Source organism: Salmo trutta, chromosome 23 (assembly GCF_901001165.1).
Source record: "Salmo trutta chromosome 23, fSalTru1.1, whole genome shotgun sequence".
Taxonomy (NCBI): Eukaryota; Metazoa; Chordata; class Actinopteri; order Salmoniformes; family Salmonidae; genus Salmo; species Salmo trutta.
Window position 1 is genome coordinate 18780030 of NC_042979.1, and position 17746 is coordinate 18797775.

The window sequence follows — 17746 nt, forward strand, 5'->3', positions numbered from 1 at the left end:
CACTTAGAAAGGTAGTTCTAACCTTAAATATGTCTGGGCGAAGTGTCAAGAATAAGAAAGCAATACATTCCATAGTACACTAGAACACAGCAAAACATGAACAACAAGAGTCTAAACATAGCTGAGGGCAATTGAGCAAAATATCCACTAGATGACAGCAAATGTACCCATCACAACCCTATAGGAACGGTGAGAAATCCATATCTTCATTTAAACCCGGGTATTTAGTGGCCTGTAGTTTGTAAATCCAAAAACTTTCCATTTGGTTTAACTGTTTAAGACCGTCCCCTTTTCTAATAGAGGCCGGGATATGATCAATACCCATAGCTTGTAGGGAGGCAGGGTTGCCATGGTGTAAGGACTTGTAGTGCATTGTAGGCAATGAAGGGTAGTCTTCATTGCCTACCCGTATGGCGTACTTGTATTCCGCTAGGCGATCTTGAAGGCGTCTCTTTGTCCGTCTACACATTGCACTGTGGACATTCCAATCTATAGATGACATGAGTGGTTTTGCAGTTAATGAAATGCTTGACGTAATACTCCATTTTGGAAGCTGTATCAACAAAATACTTTTTCTGTGCAATATTTCTGCAATGGTTGCACTGGTTACATTTAAAAGAGCCCTTGGGTTTGTGGCCAAGCCAAGTTTTTTGAGAGTCACCTGGAAGATAACTGTGGACTAATTTGTCCTTTAGGGTAGGACATCTCTTAAAGCTTATGACTGGTGGCTCAGGAAAGACTTGGCGTAGTAGCGTATCACTTTGGATGATTCCCCAATTATTTTTAATGATTCTTTTAATGTTCTCTGCTTCAGTGCTGTATTTTGTAACAAAATACACTCTCTCTGATGCATCATGAGGCACTCCCCTTCGCAACAAGTTCTCTCTCTCTGTCAAGTAATCCAGCCCTTATACCTGCATCTTTCAGGACCTGGACGCTGTAGCCCCGATTCAAGAAACGATTCTCCAATTCAGCAGATTTGACACTATAGTCTGTTTCCTGATCGCAAATTCTGCGGACTCTTTGGAATTGGCCATATGGAATATTCTCTTTTAGCCTTTTGGGGTGAAAGCTGTCTGCCCTCAGAATGGTATTCCCATCTGTAGGCTTCCTAAAGATTGATGTGTGCAAACAACCTTTGTCATTTTTACTGATGTCGAGGTCCAAAAAATGAATGTTATCCTTGCTAGTTTAAATCGGGTACGTGTTTTATCCGGCCGTGCAAATACTGCCCCCTAGCCCCAACAGGATATAGTAAGACAGAGGGGTACTGTTTCGCTTGAGTATAATTTAAATTGTTGGGACAAAAAGAAGTGGAGGGGTGTGTTGTGAAGAAATAGGCCATCGCTCACCAGAATGCATGCGCTCAGCTCTCCTGTCTCTCGCCATTTCTTGCGCATTCATTGTGTGAATTGTTTGCCCTTTCATTTTTGTTTTAATTATAAATTCCCCATTGCATATGCAGACACGGCGCCAGGATTTTTTCTCTCCCTGGGCCAAGGGGGGGCTTGACCAATACGTGGGGGTGCTAAGAAAATAGTCGATTTTCATGACTTCAGAGTTATAAGGAAATTCAAATTTTTCAATAAAAGCAGATATGGCGCATAGCACATTCAATATAAATGTAGTTTAATTGAATTTGGCCAAAGAATATTCAACAAAATAGCTATAAGCCTAACACAAGTGACCACAAGGCAATGACAAAAATGTCTTTCACGTGCAAAGGTCTTTCAGCAATAACTTCTTTTTACATTTTTTTTTATTTATTTCACCTTTATTTAACCAGGTTAGTTGAGAACAAGTTCTCATTTACAACTGTGACCTGGCCAAGATAAAGCAAAGCAGTGAGACACATACAACAACACAGAGTTACACGTGGGATAAACAAACATACAGTCAATAACACAATAGAAAAAGTCTACATACAGTTTGTGCAAATGAGGTAAGATAAGGGAGGTAAAGGCAATAAATAGGCCGTAGTGGCGAAATAATTACAATTTAGCAATTAAACACTGGAGTGATAGATGTGCAGAAGATGAATGTGCAAGTAGAGATACTGGGGTGCAAAGCAGCAAAAAAAAAAAAAAAAGAAGAAAAATAACAGTATGGGGATGAGGTAGTTGGATGGGCTAATTACAGATGGGCTATGTACAGGTGCAGTGATCTGTGAGTTGCTCTGACAGCTGGTGCTTAAAGCTAGTGAGGGAGATATGAGTCTCCAGCTTCAGTGATTTTTGCAATTCGTTCCAGTCATTGGCAGCAGAGAACTGGAAGGAAAGGCGGCCAAAGGAGGAATTGGCTTTGGGGGTGACCAGTGAAATATACCTGCTGGAGGGCGTGCTACGGGTGGGTGCTGCTATGGTGACCAGTGAGCTAAGGTGGGGCTTTACCTAGCGAAGACTTTATGACCTGGAGCCAGTGGGTTTGGCACCACAATACATCCAAAATGCACCAAGTGCATTTATACCATATGCATAATCAGACAACTGTGCATTGGTAATAATGTTTTGGATGAAATGGCTATCACAACGTCATAAAGGAAATTAATAATATCCAAAGTGCAGCCACAATGAGAAGTGCAATGCACTTAGCCTATGCCTGTTAACTGTGCACACACACACACTTGTAAAACAAACTGCTATCATCACAATCTTAGTGATTATATTTCTGTTGCAAACAGAAATTACTTGTAGGCCGACAATATACATGCATCCTGCTGTGTATTGGTTATAATGTTACGGATTAAATGTCTATCACAACATCAGAAATGACAGGAATAATATCCACAGTGCAGCCACAACAAGAAATGCATTTACCCTATGCCTGTCCACTGTGCACACATGGTGTAAAATGAGCTGGCTATCACAATCTTAGCGATTATATTTCTATTGCAAAAATACTTGTAGGCCGACAATATGCATGCGTCTTCTTGTTCCATCCAGATCAGCGCGATTGAATCATGTTCCCACCACCAGACAGGCACGCTCTGTCAATAAATAAAAGGCCTTTCAGATACTCACCAAGTGTTGTTTTATAGAAGGACGATGCGTCTGTTGTGGTTCAGTGCAAATTAGTCTATAATCTTCTGGACATCCATGGCCTTGGTTCTTTCTGCGTGTATGGACAGGCAGGCAAGGTTGCTGAGTTGAGGGTTTGCCCAGTATTTCATTCAGTATATCATGATACGTATACTTAGCATTTCTACTATTATCTCAGATTTTCTGTGCAACTGTTTTGTCGAATTTGCCTATGAAAGTTCAATGACGTTTCCCTGGTTGACAGCTGTGTCGTTTTCTGTCTCCTCTGTGAAAGTCCCTGGTATGCAGTGTAACGCAATGACTCCACAACTGATCTCATATACTCTGTTTTCTCTGACTATTTTCAAATGTCCAGCACATAGAGCATTGCATATTGTTGAGCCAGACTCTTCCTGAATAGTCCACTCATTCCACGCTGTCATTGCATATTTATGCTCCACACTAGCATTGTGTGTCTTGAACGAACTTGTCGCCTTCTTCCAGTTCTGTTAGCCATCATGGGTAAATGCCGCCTTCTCTCCACAATGGTTTCCTGGACGCTGAAAGTGGCCGCATGCAAAGCAGAAAGCACGATCCTTTGAAATAGAATATTCCAGCCATTTGTAACCCTCATACCATCTACGATTGAAGTAGCGATCCTGCTGTCCAACTTTTGTGACTGGATAATGCCGAAGAAGAGGCCACCTTGGTTCTTCAACAGGTGACTGGCTTAAATCAGAGGGAGCGGTGGCTGTGCTAACAGTGCAGCTAACGGTGGCTGTGGAGCAGCTAGCAGCGACGAACTGCCCTGGTGCTCTCTCACGTCGTGGCTCATGAGTTTTTCTCTCCGACTCATCTTTCTTAGCTCCCTCTTCTTCGGCCCCCTCAGAGACAGGGTCTGGATATTCAATTTCTACCCGTACTCTTCTCTTGATCAGAAAACAGTCCATTGCAACGGGGTGAGATGGGCGACTAGCTAGCTACAAGTTAGCTCGCATAACATAGCCTAACGTGCGCAAGCACACGCACGCACACACACGCGAGCACGCAAGCATGCCAGCCATAGGGTACACACAAGGCACGAGCACGCAACCAGGGATAGGATTAGGAACAGAATGCCTGGTTATTAACTTTAACATATTTTTTTTATTTATATATTTTTTAAATACTAAAATGCTTGAGGGGGCTTAACTGGGGCAACGCAGATTGGTGACGGGGCTATAGCCCCCTCTAGCCTCGGTGTAGCGCCGTGCATGTGCATATGTCACCAGTAGTAAAATGTATCGTTAATCCCTGTCACTTGGTTCTATTCATTAATGTTAATGCATGTATTAAATCAGTCATTTACCATTCTCATTGTCGGAGTGGAAACGTTGTTTGCAGAGTTCGCAACCTATTACACTTGTGAGAAACAAGTTTTGGTTTATTTCATAACCATCATTTAAGAGTTGTCCATTTTGTCATTGTCTTCTGTCTGGAGTGCTCCATATGAGCAATAAGCATGTGTCTGGTTTCTCTGTCCTGTTAAATGTTGAGGGATCTCGCACGCATAGTAGCTTACCTGGCCTGCTGGGCGCAAATGTAGCAAAGTGCCCATTTGGGGATGTCTGATTGTCTTAACTCACCACGTCCAACAATGAGCTGAGCTTCTCAAACATGTTTTCTTCATCTCACACAGTAAGGGATGTCTGATTGTCTTGACTCACCACGTCCAACAATGAGCTGAGCTTCTCAAACATGTTTTCTTCATCTCACACAGTAAGGGATGTCTGATTGTCTTGACTCACCACGTCCAACAATGAGCTGAGCTTCTCAAACATGTTTTCTTCATCTCACACAGTAAGGGATGTCTGATTGTCTTGACTCACCACGTCCAACAATGAGCTGAGCTTCTCAAACATGTTTTCTTCATCTCACACAGTAAGGGATGTCTGATTGTCTTAACTCACCACGTCCAACAATGAGCTGAGCTTCTCAAACATGTTTTCTTCATCTCACACAGTAAGGGATGTCTGATTGTCTTAACTCACCACGTCCAACAATGAGCTGAGCTTCTCAAACATGTTTTCTTCATCTCACACAGTAAGGGATGTCTGATTGTCTTAACTCACCACGTCCAACAATGAGCTGAGCTTCTCAAACATGTTTTCTTCATCTCACACAGTAAGTCAACCAAGTCTGTTTTTTAAACATCCAATGCAAATGATAATAGTTCCTCACTGTATTTGAAAAATATTTCCTCGGTGTGAAACAAAATATCATGATCTGATGATCCCATATACTGTATCCTGTGGAAATGTCATAAAATCAGAGAGGTGCAGGGGGCCTTGTGCAGGGGGCCTTGCTCAGGGGTAGAATGACAGATTTTTACCTTGTTGGCTCGGGGATTTGAGCCAGCAACCTTTCGGTTACTGTCCCAATACTCCTACCCGCCAGGCTACCTGCCGCCCCTTTTATTTGTTGGCTTTATTAATTTTTTGTTAGTTGATAATGAAAGTTGTATGCCTACTGCTGCATTAGCCTATAGGCTATCTCTGAGTTCCACACTCTCATTTCTTTAGCTGCCAATGGATCAAGGTGTATCAATGTGTCCATATGGCAGAGACTGGGGCTCTCGCATTAGTTGAATTCTAACTTTTCTATTTTTATCATTTTAATTAAGATTTTATGATTAATCAAGTGACAATGATTTTGATGAACAAAAACGTTATTATTGAAATGAAACTGTCCGACGACAACGCGCATATGAAAATCATAACTGGCACGCAGACTGGTAGAAATGTCTTCAATATTAAACCCATTTTAAAAAATGTGTGCAGGCGCACCTGGAAAAAAACGTGCCCCCCTTTCTAAATCAAATGCCCTTCAATCTGATTTGTTCTGGTGCCGGCCCTGTATTGATTACAATTTGACAGATAGCTAGTAACTGTAATGGATTACATTTAGAAAGTAACCTACCTAACCATGCTAATGTCTCCACTCAGACGGTCAAAGTTCAACCAAAACCTTTTCTTCTCTCAACAGACAGACAAATGTAAGTTCACCCATTCTTCTGATAAGTGTGGCCGACCAATGACACAGCCACCTCTGATGAACTCACAAAACTCACTTCCTGTAAACTGACCAACGAGGACGTGTAACCCGGGGGCTGCTATGATGAGTGTTGGGCTAGCATGTCTCCCTCAGACCACAGGCGGGTTATTATGGGATGCTTGTCTCCAAACAGACCAAGTTGAGCAGTAATCAGAGGAGAGCGTGGCAGACTTTACCACACAGACACATTCTTAGAACAGCCACAGGGAAAATACAGTATGGGAGCCGGGTCTTAAAACCCTCCAATACATGCCAATAATGTAAGATTTATGTCAGTGCATTTCTCTTGTTGTTTTTTTACTACCTTCGTCTGTCTGCCGGGTCAATGTTACTCACACACATCTTCAGTTAGGACATTCTCTGTCACTTGTTCAACTCAACTGTCCCCGATGACCCCTTTGCCTCCTTTCCAAGGGAAAGGTCATGTAAAAATAACTCTGATTACGCAATCAGAACAAAGACATCTTCCATTTTTATTGGCACTATAATGCTTGACTACTGCTGGGGTCTTGAGTTCAGGCCACACAGATGAAGCTTGTGCCTGTTTTAATTGGAAATATATACTTTCCCAATATAACTTCCCTTCAGGGAAGAGAAAGCACACTCTACATATGTTTTAAAAAATTCACAGCCAACATCTGGGAGCTTTATGCAAGGCAAGAAACATGATCTAAGTATCCATATCGTTTCTGGGAAAGAGGAAATCGTTTGACCTCGTTTGAATTTATAACTGTAATTTTAAGACTAAACGAAGTCTCTGTGGTCACACACACCACATTTTTATGCGACTACTTTGTGGCTCAGCGGCATGAGGGTGTTTTATGACATGCTGTGTAATTATTGTTTGTCTAGAAGGATTCCACATTCAGTGGTGTAAGCTTATTAAAGATCTCTCTCGCCTTCTCGCTCGTTGTAATTTCCTCATTGTCCTCAACTATAAAGTAATTAATGAAAACATCCAAGGTAAAAACAAAACATCAAGAAGCATGCTACAATAACAAATCTCCTCCCTTTTACAGACTAAACCATAATTCCACTCCACATTTTTGCACACTGATTCCCAATATCTTCAATTAAACCACATGACAGCCTTTTTTACTGGTATATTATGGCGACTTAGTGTTACTATGCAAAGACCAACTGTCACGGAGGGAAAATGTATTATTCCTTTTTGAGTACTATCTATCTTTGGCCCAGAGTAACCATGGCTCCCTTTTTGATTCCACTCTTTGGAGGTTTATCCTGGCTTCAAATTGGGCCGCGTCCAGTAGCCAAACGTTGTGGAATGTTGCAGATAGAAATGCATGAATAGAGCCGATGTGATTCCTTATTCTACATGTCAGAGAGGCATATTTGTTATACATAGCATATTTCTATCTGAATTTAACAAAACGTTACATCCTGCTGAATGTGCCCCTGGCTCCTTCAGTAACCTCACAGTGTGAATGAGAATTCGGATATCATATACTTGGGTAAATATTCAACTAAACATTGCCTGTGTTAAATTAGCATATTTGTATTAGCTCCCGCTGAACACTCCTAACTCACTGATGATTTGTTTTTCCCCCTCAATGAATAAGTACAGGCCACACAGCAAAGCGCAAACAACGATTTAGCTACTGATTTAGGGTTTTAAACCCCCTATGTTCAATGTCCGCGCCCCTGTGGAAATTTTATTAGCATAATACAAAATAATCCCTATAAAAATCTGTCAGTTTAAGCTACAGGTCTGTTGTTTTTTTTGCATTGGTTGCGTCTCAATCCACCGCATCCACTTATGTTGCACTTCCACATCTGCAGTGAAAGGTGACAGAGCCAGAACAGTGTTCATCTGACAATGAGACATTTACATCATTTAGCAGACGCTCTTATCCAGAGCGACTTACAGTAGTGAATGCATACATTTCATACAATTTCATACATTTTATATTCATTTTTTTTTTTTCCTGTGCTGGCCCCCCATGGGAATCAAACCCACAACCCTGGTGTTGCAAACACCATGCTCTACCAACTGAGCTACAGAGACATCCTGAAAAAAATCGCTCCTCACAAAATCGTCTGTAGTGTCCGGAGGGTTTGGCCTACAAACTATTTTGACCTCTCTATTGAAAGATGAGACCAGTGGTGGAACAAGTACAGAATTGTCATACTTGAGTAAAAGTAAAGATACGTTAATAGAAAATTACTCAAGTAAAAGTGAGTCACTCAGTAAAATACTACTTGAGTAAAAGTCTAAAAGTATTTGGTTTTAAATATACTTATGTAACACATTTTTTTTTTTATATGACTTATATTGAGGAAACTAGACAGCAGCATTTTCTTTTTTTCTTTTAAGATAGCCAGGGGCACACTCCAACACTCAGACATAATTTACAAACAAAGCATGTGTTTAGTGAGTCTGCCAGATCAGAGTCAGTAGGGATGACCAGGGATGTTCTCTTGATAAGTGTGTGAATTGGATCGTTTTCCTGTCCTGCTTAGCATTGGAAATGTAACGAATACTTTTGGGTGTCAGGGGAAATTTATGGAGTAAAAAGTACAGTAATGTAGTGGAGTAAAAGTAAAAGTTCTCGAAAATATAAATATTAAAGCGCAGCTACCCCAAAAAATGACTTAAGTAGTACTATATATTATTTTTACTTAAGTACTTTACGCCACTGGATGGGACTCTCACGATGGTGTTCTCCGTTTTGCTCTATAACCCATACAAGCATCTTGGGACTCGTCTGAAGTTGTTACAGCCGATCTGCCAACTTCTGTCTGTAGCATCCGAACAGTTTGGGATACACAGTAATATAGGCTACACACCCCTCTGTGCAAAGGTGAGACTCACGAGCACGTACATGTCGATTATTTTGCTCTAGGATGCCCACAGGCCTCACACGACTCATCTGAAGGTCGCCTGGTACCAGTTGAAAAAATGAACGGAAGTACTGTATACAGTGCATGGGGAAAGTATTCAGACACCTTGACCTTTTCCACATTTTGTTGTGTTACAGCCTTATTCTAAAATGTATTAAATTGTTTATTTCCCCCTCATCAATTTACACAAATTACCCGATAATGACAAAGCAAAAACTGTTTTTTAGAAATGTTTGCACTCTGACAGAGCTCTAGAGTTCCTCTGTGGAGATGGGAGAACCTTCCATAAGGACAACCATCTCTGCAGCACTCCACCAATCAGGCCTTTATGGTAGAGTGACAATGCAGGAGTGGCTGAATAAAGCTGTAACGTAAAAAAAGTGTGGAGAAAGTCGAGGGGTCTGAATACTTTCCGAAGCCACTGCAAATACAGTTAAAGTCAGAAGTTTACATACACTTAGGTTGGAGTCATTAAAAAACTCATTTTCAACCACTCCACACATTTCTTGTTAACTAATTATAGTTTTGGCAAGTTGGTTAGGACATTATGTCATGATGTCAAGCTTTAGACGCTTCTGATAGGCTAATTGACATCATTTGAGTCAATTGGAGCTGTACCTGTGGATGTATTTCAAGGCCTACCTTCAAACTCAGTGCCTCTTTGCTTATCATGGGAAAATGAAAAGAAATCAGCCAAATTATAGACCTCCACAAGTCTGGTTCATCCTTGGGAGCAATTTCCAAACGCCTGAAGGTACCATGTTCATCTGTACAAACAATAGCAAGCCGAAGAACACCATCCCAACCGTGAAGCACGGGGGTGGCAGCATCATGTTGTGGGGGTGCTTTGCTGCAGGAGGGACTGGTGCACTTCACAAGATAGATGGCATCATGAGGAACAAAAATTATGTGGATATATTGAAGCAACATCTCAACACATCAGTCAGGAAGTTAAAGCTTGGTCACAAATGGGTCTTCCAAATGGACAATGACCCCAAGCATACTTCCAAAGTCAAGGTATTGGAGTGGCCATTACAAAGCCTTGACCTCAATCCTATATAAAATTTGTGGGCAGACCTGAAGAAGCGTGTGCGAGCAAGGAGACCTGACTCAGTTACATCACCTCTGTCAGGAGGAATGGGCCAAAATTCACCCAACTTATTGTGGGATGCTTGTGGAAGGCTACCCAAACGTTTGACCCAAGTTAAACAATTTAAAGGCAATGCTACCAAATACTAATTGAATGTATGCATGTAAACTTCTGACCCACTGGGAATGAGATGAAAGAAATAAAAGCTTAAATAAATCATTCTCTACTATTATTCTGACATTTCACATTACTAAAATAAAGTGGTGACCTAAGACAGGGAATTTTTTACAAGGATTAAATGTCAGGAATTGTGAAAAACGGAGTTTAAATGTATTTGGCTAAGGTGTCTGTAAAATTCCAACTTCAACTGTACATACGAAATATCACATACACACATCACACATTTACATATACATGTACATTAACACCTCCCCCGTAGATATTCCTGTATTTTTTTATAGATGTTATATCCATGTATTCCTACTGCTGTATCATCAAATGTACTGTATAAGTGAGTATCAGAAATGGCTAATATATTCATTTGATCTAAGATTAGGAAATTACTATTCTCATCAATTTTGTTTCTGAGGCTACATGTAATTTATATGAGCTAAATTTAACTCTTTCCTGGGTAGCTTATTGAAAACTTAACCCGCAATGTTAATAGTTTGTTTTTCTACAGTACTATTTCTATTTCTGATAATAACAATGAAGGAATTAATGGAGTTTTTTAGCAGATTATGTTCAGCAGATGCCTTATCTGGTGCAGGCACTGCAGATATCAATCTAATGCAAAGGTTTAGTAAATCTGTCCCTCCGGGGGCTAAAGGATCCATCTAAGCCAAAAACCTCTTCGCCTTCTTACCCTACACTAGTCCAACCCAGTAACCATGGGAAACTGTCTCAAAGACCAACAGCCAATGTGTCCTATTTTCCCTTCCTGAGGCCTGTGCTTCTCTCTGCTGCTCAAATGAAATCTGATGATATAAAACTCAGGCTCTTTAATCTATACATCAAAAGCACCCTGATTCAAGAAATAGACCAGCCAAAAATATAATGCCAAATATTCCATATTTAATGGAATCAAAATCAATTGTGTACTCACTGCAACTTGTCTCCGATTTGTAAACCTGGGTATTGGTATCGCTCACTCGCTTTATTTCTCTCTATCTCTCTCTCTCTCTCTCTCTCTTCCTTCCTATCTTTCTCTCTATTTTCTCTCTCGTTCTCTCTCACACTGGGGCACCGGTCCTGCTGAGAGACGCTAGTGTCACACTGTCGTCACCAGCAGTCACCCAGGATCCTCACTCCAAGATACTTCCCCTTCTCTCAGCATGGCTCAGCGGGATCGACTACAGTACTCAGTGCTGGTTGAGAGAAGGACCACGCAATACTACTTAGGGAGGACAACACTATACAGTCATTTACTGACTCACCTGTTAACCTGCCTCATATAGTGCTTCTGTGGAATTGGGGAGTTTTACATTTGTGGATATCCATAGAAGACATCTGCAGTGTTGGAAGGACTAACTTTGTTGATTTGTTAGAAGTTTGTGTTCTAATCTGAAGGGGTTTTGGGGATTATTATCATTGTCCCGAATAGCTTCAGACCTTCATCGTTGGTACTTTGGGCAGCATTTTAGGATACCTGAGGAACAGGGCTTTAAAGCGTGCATAGCATCTCCAATGGGATTCTGTCCAAATGGTCTGGATGCACTGTTGCTAAGGTTGGTGTATTCAACTATGGAGTAATTAATCAAATCTGACATCTGCTTTCATATAGACTTATCAGGGTCATACAAAACCCTACATCTCAAACCCGGCTGTGTGTATGTGTATCCTGGTGGCAGCATAGTATTGCTATGTTTTTCTCCTGGATTCTCTAGCAGAACACTTGAGTGTATTACATTAGCATACGTGAGATTTTGCATTCAAGTTCACCTCCACCCTAAAGTTCCACCTCATGCCACACATCCCCGCAGCTAAGGAGTGCCTTTAGTTGACCTGGTAGCCCATGTCGTCTAACTCTTACCATCTCACTGGGGCCCAGAGTGCGGTGTGCAGGTTGGTCCACCGGGGCTTCAGACCCCGGGCCCTGCTGAGGCCCATAAGGCTGGAGCTGGGGGTGTACGTCGAGAAGACCCGCACCAAACAGAAACACAGGTACTGGTTGAAGTTCTGCCAACAGCAGGCTCACATGTAGCACTTTATTTTACTGTACTTTATTTTACTGTACTATTAAGGCATTTGCTCAACATATAGCCTAGATGCTGACTGCAAGGGTATTGGTTGGCTGCATATTTCAAGTAATTCCATTTCCAGCCTATTTGGGACAAATTATTGTCAGGTGCTGCATGAGTCATAAGTCTTACTGTATTTAAGATTTTTTGTTGTTGTCATTGAACCCCTTGGAAATTGGCATAAAGGAGTAATTGTTGTGTAATATTAAGTAATTTCTAAGTAAATACCAGGGAAGTAGTGTACCGTAAAATAATGTGCTACTAATCATATGGATTACACTGTGGGGCTAATCTACACTGAACTCTACGCTGAGCTTGCTGAAGAACAAGTGGCATTATCTTTTGCGTTTCAAACGATAACATAACCAAATCCACATTGGCTGGTTGCTTTCATCATATCAATGGTTCTCAGATGACTGTGGGGAAGGTCTTAGAATGGTCTCAAGAATGAGGCTAGCTGATATTACAAATATTCTGGACAGTTTTGAGTGACAGAAACTGTTATGTGAAGTCCAGAAAGAGGTTAGGCATGCATGGTATTATGTCACCATGGTAACTAAGGCATTCTGGAGGGCTAGAGGGACCTGGCTCTACAGCAGTTATTTCTGGCATATGAGCCCTCTATTCTCTTCAGAATTATAATGAACAGTTATTATATTGACTAAACCCAGACACTTGATAATTGTACTCTTGGGCTATACGTTGGAGGCCCTACAGTATACTGAAAAATATTTAGCTTGGACAACACTGACAAAAATACAGCGCTTGAGGGGACAAGGAAATGCTCCAAAGAGCATGTTCATTGGGCTTGAGGCTTTGTGTGTAGTGATATGAATTTTGTCTCCTTCCTTATTGTCAGTGTGGAGATGAGGTGTTTTCCCATTTTTTCCCACTGTCTCCCAATGCAGCATTTAAGACCTGCAGCGCAACACTAGCCTGGTTAAACCAGACTGAACTAGAGTGTGTGGGCTGGACAGCTCTGGGAGGATGAGACACTGATTCTCAATGCAGGCAAGAAAAGACGTGTCAGTTATCTTCACTAAATAAACTGGACTTTTAAACAGTAGTGTTATGGAGAGCTAGAGATGAGATCAAGGAGCTGAAAAGACTACATCTCCAAGGTGCTCATGTCAAGGCAAGTGTTTCTTCTGACACTGTTGCTGTGGTAACCACACAGTGATATTGATTCAGACACTGTTGCCATGGAGACATTTAGGAATAAACTTTTCATTATTAGTGACAGTTTTCGGACACCATTGCCATGGTACCTTCATAGGCACACTGTTTCGCACTCTGGCGCTGTAATACTGACATTCTCTTTTTCTCTGTCCCTGTGTGTGTGTCACTGTGTGTGTGTCCGTGTGTGTGTGTGTGTTCAGGATGGAGGCTTCATGTCTGGAGTTGGCCCTGGAGGGAGAGAGGCTGTGTAAAGCGGGGGACTTTAAAGGGGGGACAGCGTTTTTTGAGGCGGCTGTGCAGGTGGGAACAGAAGACCTGAAGACCCTCAGTGCCATCTACAGCCAACTGGGCAACGCCTACTTTTACCTGAAGGAATACGGCAAGGCCCTGGAGTACCACAGACACGACCTCACTCTGGCCAGGTGAGGCCATGGAATACCAGACCACATACTGTCTGATTATGGATTCAAATTGTAGCTAAAGTATTTCAGCCTATGGTATGAATATGTTTAAAAGAGTCATTTTATAGAGTGCAATGGATGTATATGTCATTTAGACTAAAGTCATTCATAAAGGATAAGAGAGTGTGTAAACAGTTATCCTTAGCTATGGGTTGCATACTATACAGAGTAGGGCTGGGAATTTTCAGGGACCTCACGACATGATATTATCACGATACTTTGGTGCTGATATGTATTCCGATTCTCACAATTCTATATGCATTGTGATCCGATAATTTGATTTTATTGCAATTCAACGTTTCAATATTGCTCACTACATGTCTGCTGCAGAGGGACAAGAGAAAGCCATGAGAAAACAAGTTTTGATCAGTCATGGAAATAAAAAAGTGCTGGAAACAAATTGGCTCCGTATTTAAAAAGAGAACAAGCTATGAAAAATTATGGAGTTTTGGTGCAGGTACAACTAGCGCAACAATATTGTTGCGAGATTGCCAAAATGACACAATGTCAAAAATAATATCCCGATAATGAACTGTATCAATCCCCCCCATTACTAATATGACTTGTATGCCTGTTGCCCTCCTAGAAGAAAGAGGCAGGTTTTGATAGTGTTCATTTTGATGAGACCCCCTTGGTATTTAGCTCAGATGACTAAGCCTGTCTCCTGTGGGGAGGTGTGCAGTTGTTAGCCTAGCGATTACAAACCCAGAGGGCTTGTGCTTAGTTACAGTACATTACAATAACAGCAGGACAACTGGAACCCTGTCCTAAGAAGGTAGGGACCACTTAAACAGTTGGATTTGATGACCTAAGCGCTAAGTCTAAGCAGTAGCATGTGTGTTATTGTGTTGACAATGAGCAATGGATTTGGCAAGACGTCACAAACAGATCTGGGACTCAGGCTACGTACGCATTCATTATGACTTCAAAACCATGACTGATAATGAGATACGGTCTCTATTTACAGGACAATAGGGGACAGGATAGGGGAGGGGAAAGCCAGTGGTAACCTTGGAAACACACTGAAGGTTTTGGGGCGCTTCGACGAGGCAACGGTGTGCTGTCAGAGACACCTGGACATCTCTCAAGAGCAGGGGGACAAGGTAGCACACACACACACCACCACATTGGATTGGAGGATTGCAAATGTTAAGTACCACTTATCAGATTTTGAGGAACGGCGTATTGTATTGAAAATACATTTCAGTTAGGTCCATGCTATTTCAGTTGAAAAATACCCTAATGTCTTCCAATGTCTCTATTTGCCTTCTTTTCCCCTTTGCGTCTGACCAGGTGGGAGAGGCCAGGGCTCTTTATAATATAGGGAATGTGTTCCATGCCAAAGGAAAGCAGCAGCTATGGGGCTGTACCCAGGACCCTGGGGACCTCCCACCAGTCGTCAGAGATACACTGCAAAGGGCTACTAGCTTCTATGAGTGAGTGTTAAGCTGTATACACATGCTTGTACATGTGCACATGAACACCTACGTACGCTACGTGCAAGAACACAAGCAGGCACGCACCCGTGCATGGACACAGCACAGACACCATACATATGATTGATATATCCCACTGGGCTATTAGCTCCCTCAAAATCTCTGCAGGCAATGAACACTACCTGAATCAGTCTGTGGAGGAGTGGGATAAAAGTGAATTGCCTTTACAGTTAAGTCAAAACTGTAGTACACGATCCCCTGTGGACACACTGAGAGGCTCGCTAAGGCCTTCGGTTTTGTATGACAACACACTGACAGGCCAGTTTCATACGTCAAAACTTTAATAACTACTGAAGTACTGTACTGTTCATTTTGTGCAACCACAGCATAAAAAATATAACTTTTAGTTCAAGACAACAAAAATGAGACTTTTGATTAATTTGTGTAAAACACAATTGGTACACAATACTTTAACTCAAGTCCTCCTCTCTCCTACAGGATGAATCTATGTCTGGTCAAAGAGCTGGGCGACCGAGCTGCTCAGGGCAGGGCCTTCGGTAACCTAGGCAACACCCACTACTTGCTGGGAAATTTTGTGGAGGCCATCAAATTCCACAGACAGGTGATATACATATCCCTGGGACAGTAGTCAACACCATCATGTGTACTAGTAAAGAGATAGAGTATGTCACATAGACAATAGTGTAACATAATTCATGGTAAGAAAAGGTGTTCTCACATTCAACCATTTCGCCCCCTGGATGAAAACACATAATCAACTTGCCTGTTTGAATGAGCTCAATGTAAAGTGTATGACGTACTTACAAGACGTAAAAGTATCAGTTTTGCAATGCTATTGTTCCATCAATACGGTAAAAACTGGTCAAGGTGAGCAATATACACATACCTTCAAGTAAATATATAAACTTTCTTTTGTTCAGAGACTGTCCATCGCCAAGGAGTTTGGTGACAAAGCAGCTGAACGTAGAGCCTATAGTAACCTAGGCAACGCTCTGATTTTCCTGGGACAGTTTAACACTGCCACGGAGTACTACAGGTAAACAAAGACTACACGCTGACACCTAGTGGACTTGATATGTATCAACCAATGGATCTCAGAGCGCTACGCCATGTTATGTACTTGATTACCTGCATGTATTCAAATCTATTAATGTTTTAAGATCAATATATAATGTATGAGATTCATTTCTAATAAGAATGTTTAATTTAAAATAAATACTTAGAATTTTGTGTGGAACAAACAAATGTTTAACTTTAAATACCTATTTCTCCATTCACCACCCTCTTACTTCCCCTATATATAAATCTCATTCCTTCTTCCTCTCTCCCTCTCAATCGCCCTGTCTTCCTATTCCATCTAGGAAAACTCTGCAGCTGTCTCGTCAGTTGAAGGACCAGGTGATGGAGGCGCAGGCATGTTACAGCCTGGGGAACACCTACACTTTGATGCAGCAGTACGAGAGAGCCATAGACTACCACCTCAAACACCTCCTCATAGCCCAGGAGCTCACCGACAGGTATGCACACTCACATGCAGGCATACACACTCACTTAATAGTCAGACACACCGAGAAATCTGACTGCCGATAGGTAGTTAGCACAGTAGGAGGCCGTTCCTTCTCTTGCTAAAACAAAGACAAACCACTGTGTATCAATCTGCTACCAACAAACTACTAGTAGAATCGCACTTCATCAATGGACAACAACTTGACTTTGATCCAATCAGAGTGCACAAACCTTCACATGGGGGAGCCGACAGGAATGGCAAGGTCATTTAAAAGAAAATAGGGCAATTTCACGGTGTAATAAGAATTGTGACCAAAAACAAAAGCTGCATAATATATATATTTTTTCTAGAGCAACTCTTTACATCTTTAATAACTTATTCAGGATTGGTGGATCCCCTGCAGGACGGTTGAGCTAACGTAGGTTAATGTGATTAGCATGAGGTTGTAAGTAACAAAAAGATTTCCCAGGACATAGACATATCTGATATTGGCAGAAAGCTTAAATTCTTGTTAATCTAACTGCACTGTCCAATTTACCGTAGCTATTACAGTGAAATAATACCATGCTATTCTTTGAGGAGAGTGCACAGCTTTGAACATGAAAAGTTATTAACAAACAAATTAGGCACATTTGGGAAGTCTTAATATGACAGTTTGAACAGAAATACAATGGTTCATTGGATCAGTGAAAAAAATTGCACATACACTGCTTCTATCTAGTGGCCAAAATTTAAATTGCACCTGGGCTGGAATAATACATTATGGCCTTTCTCTTGCATTTCAAAGATTGTACAAAAAAAATATGGTTGTTTTTTTCTTTGTATTATCTTTTACCAGAT

The 17746-nt window shown here is 41.4% G+C and overlaps 1 protein-coding gene across 2 annotated transcripts in view; it reads left to right on the plus strand.

Annotated features, from left to right (window-relative positions):
• Nucleotides 1–17746, plus strand: part of LOC115159538 (G-protein-signaling modulator 1-like) — a 49572-nt gene that overhangs the window by 11593 nt on the left and 20233 nt on the right. For both annotated transcript variants that reach the window (XM_029709353.1, XM_029709354.1), the window contains exons 2-7: nucleotides 13682–13903; nucleotides 14910–15045; nucleotides 15236–15378; nucleotides 15877–16000; nucleotides 16320–16435; nucleotides 16761–16916. In XM_029709353.1, the coding sequence (XP_029565213.1) occupies nucleotides 13682–13903; nucleotides 14910–15045; nucleotides 15236–15378; nucleotides 15877–16000; nucleotides 16320–16435; nucleotides 16761–16916 (897 nt within the window). The remainder of the gene's footprint in view (nucleotides 1–13681; nucleotides 13904–14909; nucleotides 15046–15235; nucleotides 15379–15876; nucleotides 16001–16319; nucleotides 16436–16760; nucleotides 16917–17746) is intronic.